Source organism: Chanos chanos, chromosome 15 (assembly GCF_902362185.1).
Source record: "Chanos chanos chromosome 15, fChaCha1.1, whole genome shotgun sequence".
NCBI classification, from domain to species: domain Eukaryota; kingdom Metazoa; phylum Chordata; class Actinopteri; order Gonorynchiformes; family Chanidae; genus Chanos; species Chanos chanos.
In genome coordinates, this window is record NC_044509.1 from 3,194,947 (window position 1) to 3,204,946 (window position 10,000).

General features: G+C 41.9%; 1 protein-coding gene across 3 annotated transcripts in view; it reads right to left on the bottom strand.

Annotated features, from left to right (window-relative positions):
* The window catches only part of vkorc1l1 (vitamin K epoxide reductase complex, subunit 1-like 1), a 13,114-nt gene that overhangs the window by 1,014 nt on the left and 2,100 nt on the right, over window positions 1–10,000 (bottom strand). For 2 of the 3 annotated variants that reach the window (XM_030792467.1, XM_030792465.1), the window contains exon 2: window positions 7,363–7,472. In XM_030792467.1, coding sequence (XP_030648327.1) covers window positions 7,363–7,472 — 110 coding nt within the window. Of the gene's footprint in view, window positions 1–7,341; window positions 7,473–10,000 lie in introns of all 3 variants that reach the window. The other variant, XM_030792466.1, reaches the window with a different exon arrangement.

Below are 10,000 nucleotides of genomic sequence, written 5' to 3' on the forward strand. Positions count from 1 at the left end.
TCCCTCCTCACACATGCAGTTTACCTCAAACCTCAGGACATCTTAATCATCATCTTAAACTGACCTCAGCATCTCAGTACCCCAGCCCAGAGATGATCAGACATGTCAACCACACAATAAAGAAATAGACCAACACATTCATATAGGGCTGGGTATCAAACTTTGATACTTTTATGGCACCAAAAAATGCCTGGTATCAAAAAATGCCTTGTCATTCGGTACCAAATTTGAACACCTAAGGAGTAAATTTCATCAGCAACAGTGAGCTAATAACCATGCAGCATGCTTGTATCAATATCTAATACTGCTGGTGATTGGCTGTCTAACTGGTATGCCCAGAGACGGAGCTCACGTGTGTGTGTGTGTGTGCGTGTGTGCGTGTGTGCGCGTGCATGTGCGTGTGTGTGTATGTGTGCGTGTGCATGTGCGTGTGTGTGTGTGCGAGTGTGTGTGTGTGTGTGTGTGCGTGTGAGTGTGTGTGTGTGTGTGTGTGTGTGTGTGAGTGTGTGTGAGTGTGTGTGAGTGTGTGTGTGTGTGTGTGTGTGTTGTTGTATGAAGAGAGGCTTGACAGTGTGCATTGCAGAGTAGGAGTAAAAATGTCTGTAAGGGTGCGTTCACAGGTAGCGTCTTTTTTTTTTTTTTTCATGAAAAACGCTGGTCAGAGCATTTTTTCAGGTAGAAAAAAATTCTGAGAGCGTTTGTTTCAGAAAGCAGCTGAGAGCGTCTTTTGTTTCCATAACAACAACAGCTTACAGACTCGTTTCTCTAACGACAAGCAGTAAACACAAACACTTACCAGAAACTCCTAGGATCTGTCCAATTTGACTCCAAACAGCCTCTTTGTGATGAATGTTATGATACCCTTTAAGTGTCATGTCATACAGTTCACTGTGCTCAGAAACTACTGCTATCCTCTCCGTTTTAGGTGGTTGTTATGGGAAACGACAGGTCTCACTACTCAGCGTGTGACTGGTCAGCTGTCAAAAAAAGCACTTAACATAGGGCGCTTTTTTAAGAGGAGTGGAACTTTTTCAACTGAAAAAAAAAAAAAAAACGCCCTGAGCTGCAGAACCAAATGCCGGCAACGGGAGGTGGTTCCGGAGTTACAGCAATCGTCCTGTAATCTGAAGGTTCCCAGTTCGATTCTGGCTTTTATACATTTTTATTTACTGATATTATGTTAACAGACAACCTTTAGTTGTGGTAAACAGACTTATTTTTTATGTTATAAAACAGCTTTGAGTGGAAAAATGCTGAGACATAAAACTAGACAGTTGAAACAGACAACTTAAGTTAAACCACATTGTGATAAATAGCTTTAGCCTGTATTTTTTGTGTCATGAAACTGCTCTGAGTGTGTAAAAATGCCAAGGAGCTGAAAAATAAAAATAAAGATTTGTACCGTAATGTAATTTTCTTTTTGATAAAATGGATTTTATAAAATTGGGATTGAAAAAAAGTATCGTTCAGGAACCAGCATCGAAGTTAAGGTATCGGTACCGGTACAATACACAATATTCTTTATAGGCCATATCGCCCAGCCCTGCAAAAACATGCCTTGACCATTTTCCCCCTCTACCAAGCATCTACATCCAAAATCTTGGATACACAAAGAAGGACAGTCCAGATTGAAAAGACAAAAAACCCCCCAAAAACCCCCCCCCCCCCAAAACAAAACAAAAAAACAAACAAACAGGGGGTGGCACAGTAGGTAGCGCTGCCTCACAGCAAGAAGGGCCTGGGTTCGATTCCCGCCTGAACAGCCAGGGTCCTTTCCGTGTGGAGTTTGTATACGGAGCTCTAGTTTCCTCCCAGAGTCCAAAGACATGTAAGCCAGGCGAATTGGAGATACTAAATCGCCCCTAGGTGTGAATGTGTTTGTGTGTCTGCCCTGTGATGGACTGGTGACCTGTCCAGGGTGTTTCCCCACCTTTTGCCTAATGAGCGCTAGGATTGGCCCAGGACCCCCCCCACGACCCTAATTAGGATAAGCGGCTTAGTAAATGAAGGAAGAAAAAACCCCAAACAAACAAAAACTAAACTTCAACAGAGCAGTCACAACAGAGACAACATTGGTAAAAAAGCTGACTATCATATTGCTCAAAGCTGAGATACCACTTGGTCAGATGGTACCAGTGCAGGTGGGTAATATTTTGAATATACTCGATGTACTGCAGCTTGTTCTGCACGATGTAGTAAACGTCTATATCGCAAACGTTGAGTACAAACTGTCACATCATTTTTTTAAGCCATCGACATGAGACTCGTTTTGGCATTCTCGCTTCTCTCACACTCTCCCTCCCACAGACACAAAAAGACAAAAACTCACATACAAACGTCACACACATACTCGCCCGCCCATCCAGACCACTCTCCTGGGCGAGAGTGTGTGACATGTATAGGTGAGACGTGTTTTTTTTTTTTTATCTGGAGGGAACAGGGAAAGAGCCTGGAGAGAGCGAGAGAAATGAAGTGCCAAAGCGAGTTTTGAGCTTGGAAACAGTAATAGAGGGTGGAGGTGGACGAATTGGTTCCAAAAAGAAACTGGATCTGTCGTCTGGCAGTGGTTTGGGTATCTAAAGGAAGATGCTGGATAAACACTTTTTTGTTAAAGTTTAAAATAGTTCCAACAGAAACCACAAACAAATATGTATACAAGAATGTTTTAATGCAGACTTACGCTGCAGGGACTACAAGAATCCTCAAACTGGTGTGATTGTATTCATCAAAGGGTTAAATCGAGCATTTATGAAGTGTTTTGGAGGAGATTTCAAAATATCGAGATATATATCGTGTATCGCAAATAGGCTAAAAATATCACAATATTGTTTATAGGCCATATAGGCCCTGCTGCTATGGTCGAGGAGTCCAACGTTTCCCTCACTGGCTGTGTTTAGTTTCCCCACTAAGCTGTGTCTAGTCCCTCCAGCTCCTCTCCTTAAAGGAGGACAGGTGCTCCTACACAGAAGCATTCAGCTCCTTCTCTGAAGCAACCCTGCTATTCACACTGGCAAAGACTCATAAAAGGAACAGGGACCAACTCAGAGGGCAAGGAAGAAAAGGGACAGTGGACTGTTGGAGGATGTATACTTAAAGGAACAAGAGTTATTCCTGATACTGGCATAACTTTCACAGAGTTATTTTAAACCTGCAAAACTGAACCAGCTGAAATGTTAAACGTGCATGAAATGTTAACTAAATGCCAGAGGAAACAGTGAACCCACAGAACTAACACACGCACTCAATGACAACGCAAAACACAGAGCTATTAACTATTTCATTTCACAACGCTGCATTTTTGGTTTTGTTTTGTTTTTTTTTCTTAAGATGAGCAGCTCTCGATGTAGGCATCTAACTGCATGTTTTTGAATGCTATATGGAAACTGTCTGTATGGAAATCAGGTCTACCGCTGTATTTGCCTGACACACACGCTTGTGACTGTTGTGTTAGTCAAATCTGACTGCAGGCACACCTTGTCCAACACAGGAGGGCAAGCCTGAGAGAACAGTGGGCTGATCCGCCAGCCAAAGACAGAAAAGAAATGAAGAGAAAAGAAAAAGAAAGAGAAAAGCATGACAGGTTGAAAAGAGCCAAAAAGGGAGATGAAAGCATGTCTACGAAAAGATACGCATGTCATGCTCTGAGCTGAAATACTGACACGGAAATTACCGGTAAACCCTAGCAGGGGAGAAAAAAACCCCAAAGGAAGCCAAAACGGAAGGTGACTGGTTTAGAAAAGCCTTGAGTCAACCTTAGAGTTAACCTTTGCCATTTAATTGGTAAGCCGAGTAATTTAAGAATGACACGGTCAAACACTGATTACAGTCCCACAGATGTCTGACACACTGCCCTGGACATCGTGTTTCCCATTCTCTTCTCTATATCTCTGGTGTGTGTTGGTCAGAGTCCAACCACCCTGTAAAAGGAGGGCCTCTGGTTGCTGCCGGTCTTCTAACATGTATGAAATGGTTTCATTCAGACTGAAGGCCACTGAAATTTTGCAGATGAACTGAAGTGAAGGAGCATGTACAGTAAAAGGTGAGGTTTTACTGTAGCAGGCACACAGGGCCTGGGACAGAGTCCCACTCAGTGCCAATCTCACCCCATAAATGTCAGCTCATCATTCCACAAGCAATCAGACTAAAGGTTGAGCATGAGTAATACAGCTGAGTAATGTGTGTGTGTGTGTGTGTTTTGAAATATAAGATGTTCTATTATAGCTGACTTAAGAACTAATGCCCATCAGTGTCAGTCAAACACTCAGGATAGGCAAGTATGTCCATACAACCCCGGCTTGGCTTGAACATACATTCATAGATGCCATTTCAAGACTTATTCCGGGGGGCGACAAAAAACCCAAAATATTTTTTTTTTTGTCTGTAGGTTCTTCTCTTTATGAGACTTTGCTGCTTATTAGAGTCATAATATTCCCTTTTTCCTTGAGCTCTGTTCTTTTCTGGACTACACAACTGGCTTATCAATAGGGTTGGGTATCATTTGAATTTTATCAATTTCGATTCTGCTTATCGATTCTGGTTCTTTTCAATTCCAAATTTCAATTTAAAAAAAAAAAAAAAAAAAAGAGGTCAAATCTTTAGATAACAAAAATATCTTTATTCTTTTAAATGTTAACTGAACATTCACAAAGTAAACAGTAGGCTATTTACTATTTACCAGTATTTACTGGTAACTGCATGCAATAAAAACGTATGATCCACAGACATGTGCATTACAAAAAATCTTAAATAACAGATAAAGCCCAATCTAGAGCCATTAATTACCGTAAATTCTCAAATAAAAGCCGGGTCTCAAATAACAGCCAGATTATAGCGGGGGGGGGGGGGGCTGTTTGGGCAAATAAAGGTCGGTTCCAAATACAGGCCGGGCAAAAAAAAAAAAAAAAAAAGGCATAAATTACAGAAGGGCTCAGGTGGTAAGTTTGTCATATTTCAACAGCATTATTTACAACAGTGCAACAACATACGGTAATTATGCTCACCAACTATGTTGGTACTAGTTTCACTTTTTAGCCGAAATGATGCAATATATAGATATGTATATTGCATCAGCTGAATTAAACAATCTCACATTGTAGCTTTCACGATAGCACAAAAAAATTAAAACAATTTGCACTGTTTCATTTGCATTATGATCTTGCAGAGAAACGCATTAAATAATAATGGCCTGTCTCAAATAAAGGCCTGGTTCGTTCTTCAGCTGAGGTAAATAAAGGCCCCGGGCACTATTCGAGAATTGACGGTAAACTAACTGCTAGTTGTTTAGGAGAGACTATTTTGGTGTTCTAGCGGGTGCTAGCGAGATGCTACTAGCGCTGGCGGAAGACACGTTCGGGCTCGGAGACCACAAGACATCAAACGCTGTACAGTCTTTTAGATCGATGCCGTACTGCCTTAAATGCTTGGTCAGATTTGATGTGCAACCTGACTTGCAGCTAATTAGCTTCCTACATGGATTGCACTTTGCCTTGTCGTTGCTTTCTTTTCTATAGTGAAGCCATACTTCTGACCGTTTAGCGCGGTCCATCTTTCACACTGCAAGCCATGCAAGCTAGCTCCTATGCAAACAAATGGACATCCTGTTGATGTTGCAGATGCATGACGCGTAGAGCTGTAACAATTCCAAATGTTGCTGTACAATCAATTGTCTCAGAAATAATTGCGATTAACAATATAATTGTCCCTTTGGGTCAAATTAAAAAAATATCATTTATTTATTATTTTTAAAGAAATTAAAGGTTTGAATAAATCAGGATACATCTTGTGGTTATTTCACTGTTATGTGATGCAGATAATGCAACAACACCGGTACACAGCCTATGAAGTAAACCACGGAGGGACCTGCCACTGGTGAAGCGGGATCGATGGATTTGTTTAATTCTGCAAATACAGTGGGATGGTGATTTTTGAGGTGTTGTTTTAAATTGGTTGCGTTGGCATTTTTGACAGCAACTGTTTTCTTACACAGCCAGCAAACTGCCTCTTCGAAAGTTGCAGGTTCTCCCTTCTGGTTTGGCTTGGATCCAAAATGATCCCAAAACGGTGAAGTCGTGTTACGTTTTGAAACAAGCTCTGTCTCGTGTCATTTACTCTGCCCCTCTCTCTACCAAATGTAGGCTACTGTCCGTTTGCCCAATCCAGTGTCGAACTGATGCTGCAGCTGACAACAGGCTGACAGTAATCCCTCCCCAAGTGATCGGTTGTCCAGTCATGGTTTAGCTGAACCCAGCTGGGCTTGCAGACTCCCCATATTTCAACAGGACCAACAGGACAGTGTCAAGCGATTTTTTTTAACTCACACTACATGAAAACGCCAGTGAAAGCCAAACATGTACCTATGGGCACGCCTCAAAACTACGGTACCACTTCTCATGAGGCTGCCCAATTCTGTTTGGATTTTTAACGTTGGAAAGCCGACTTGACTTCGCAGCTGTACATAAATGCAGGTGGGGCGTCCTCTGAAAGGACAGCTACTGCTCTGTCGCGCTACAGGGTGCACGCGGGCATTGGAAACGTGTTTGGGGGACCAATCCAAAATGTGACCATGCTTTTACCCATCTCATTAAAAAATAAAAAAAAATAAAAGGCTTTAACCGCAGTTCAACGAAGAAACCGCGATCACGTCAAAAAAAATCACGGTTAAACAATTCTGAAATAATTGTTACAAGCCTAGCGACGTCGTCACGGAGACAGGTCCTGGCAGATAGCTATGTACATCCTTGCAGATAGGTAGCCTTTGTCTGCAATAATAAAGGGTTATCGTGTTTAGGAACCCATAAGCAGAACTGAAATTGTTTTTTTTTTACGGGTACCCCATACTTGGCATTTTGGATTCAGTTCTAATTTGGGAACAAGTTTCGGTTCGCAACCTTACTCATCAACTAATGGATAAGAGTCATATCTACATCCACCCATACTCACTGCATAGGAAGTATGAGTGAGTATGACTGAATACACACAGAGATACACACAGAGATACACACACACACACCACATTTCACCACTGGCTTCCATTTAAAAAAAAAAAAAAAACCTTAAACCCCTCTGTCTAAAAAAGACCAACATTATTCATATGAAAATGCTGTGCAAAGAACTGGACCCCTAACACGTCTCTCTGGGTGAAACGTGTCACACCTAGACTAAACTGCAATTCACCTATTTTTATCTTTCAGTTTAGTGTCTATAAAGATGGCTGTATGACTTTATTGCATAATTACAAAATAACATCAGATCACCCTGACACAGGACAAAAGCCAACAGGGGAGTCAAAGGGAACAGACTCTCTTCTCTCTGTAAAGGGCTCAAGGCAAATGACTTGATCACACAGACAATTTCTTTTCTTACCAAGTAGAAGCTGAAAGCCATAAAATAAAAGTCCATAGATGCTGTTTGGTTGATTGACCGCACTGTTGTTACCGAAGATGGACCCTAAAAGACCAAATCCTCGACCCCATCTACAGAGGGAGACGGAGGGAGGGGAAAGGAGAGGGGGAAGAAAGAGAGAAAGAGAAAGAGAGAGAGAGAGAGAGATTTCATTATTTTCATTTAGCTGGAAATGAAGGATAACATGGACTATTTTATCTAAAAATGAATATCAATGTTGTCCTAAAGCATCAAGACACAGGGGAACTGCAAGCACGTTAAAAAGGGAATACTGGCCCAAATACCAGGGCCACTGAAAAAAAAAAAGACTTAATAAAACTTAATAAGACTTTAAAAAATTAATAAATAAAAAAAAACGGGAATCAAGGTGCTAGAGGTTGAGAATTTTCTCCTTACAAACTGCAGAGAGGTTTGTTCTTTTCTGCCAACAAAAATTAAAAGATTACTCCCAGATCACAGTTAAGTTGTGTAATATTGATAGTTAGCAGAAGAATACATTTAATCCAACATTTAATTTGCATATTTAGTGGGAAATGAGGTCTGTCAGCTTTAAAGAACAGAGAGCACATTTAAAGGTAAAAACAAGTTATCAGCCATCAACAAGTGCCTGTACTAAAGTTCTGCCTTTCAACTATGTCTTTAATTTGACGGAGACAAATTGTCTTCTTGCTGTACGTTCTAGACAACCAATTCTTGGAATTCCACCTGGTCCACGCCTCCACTCCAGGGGTTTCACGTGTGTGTGTGCGTGTGTGTGTGTGTGTGCGTGTGTGTGTGTAATAATCTTCCCAGGCAAGAGGTAAGAAACATCATAGGTGCCTGCCAGAATCAGACCACTGTATTTGTTTCCTGTGGACTTTGAGAAGAGTCACATCTCTCAACCCTGTCCCAAATCTCTGTCAAACACCAGCCTGGCTTAAACTCCCACACACACACACACACACACACACACACACACACACACACACATCTCCTGCTTAGAGAACATAGGAGAGAGTCCTTTCAGCCGCTTCAAAACGAGACTAAGGTTTGTTTTTGGGGGTGTGGGGGCTAACCAGTGCAACAAATGATCACTGCCCAAAGAATATGAAGATGCAGATAGGCCTATACTTTTATACTGAAAACCATTTTCATATTGCAGACAGTAACTAAAATCTAACGCAACAGTGCTACAAGGGTAACACTGTGTCAACAAACACGTCACACTTTGTTACTGTTAGGTCTGCTCTGAAACTGTGCTGAGGCTGATATGTTAAACCCAATCAGAACCTTTTTTGGGTTTGATAGACAGACAGTTCCCCGGGCTGTTGCTAATCACTGAACAAACTGTTCTTCACCAACACAGTGGATCCCCTCCATTACTAACACGCCTCATTTCATCTGAGCTTCTGGCCAATACAAGATTTGCACAGCTGCTTAATAAAGTGATTAGTAGCATAATACCACACTCACATACAATAACCCAACACCTCCACGCAGTCTAACATATTAAACTAATCCGTTAGGCTTCATTTAAAAAAAAAAAATACTATGTTATTTACAGGCTGTGTGAATACCATTTAGTTATGTAATGAGAAGTTCTCCACCTTAGGCAAGTTTTCCAAACACTTGACTCCACTATAAAATCTGAAATGAAAGGGCTCAGTGTATCGTTCTCAGACTATAAAGTCTGTCCCACAAACGCACGGGAGACAGGAAAGAGCACAGCTTCTACCTGAAAACAACTCTCGCTAACCAGTGCCCAGTCACTCAGGAAAAGAAAAACAAACAAACAAACAAACAAACAAACAAGCAGGTAGAGGACGAACACGGGCGTTTTCCTGCCAGTTTTAAGAGCTGGATTTCACATTCGTAGCTCTAACGTCCAGCCCGTTGTACAAAGCCGTCCACCTCACCAAGGCTCGCCGAGGAAAACAATACATAAAGGAGGTGATTCTAAGGCTCCGAAGGAAGAAGTCGTTGCCTGCGGGAGCGGAGGCCGGACTTGGTTTCATGGAATCGGAACATTCTTTCGCCCCCTCTTCTTTTCGGAACTGCCGTTTCCTTTGTGATGTCATCGTCACCTTCTTCTGACGGCCGTCGCGTCCCGGGATCACTTCTCGATTCCATTCTGCTCACAAACTACACATCGGGTTCAAACTTCCCCTTAAATTCAATGACGGGAAACATTCTGATCCACAGATCTCCTCAAACTACCTGCTACAGTTCATCCCGAGAGAATGAACTTGGAGACGATGATTGCATTTGCTGAGTCTCGCAAAGCTTTGGGGTGTCACATGAGAAGGTGCCACTAAGTGGTTAAGAACATTTAGAGTGCACATGGCTGGACTTTCAAAAAGGCCTGACGTTTTGATTGGTCGTTTCTCCCCTCTGAAACACTGTTTGTGTGTTTTATCAGTGTTCCCAACAGTGAGCTGAAGTCACACGCAGGGGCCCCAGTACTCGCACACATGCTCAAATTGTTCCTGCAGTTTCATTCAATTTTGGGATGGACACACACGTACGCACTAACATGGCTATGCAGTCCTCTGTGTGTGTATGTTTTAACATGGTTAGCTAACGTGACCTGTTGACTGTGTACACATAATACAAGGTATAC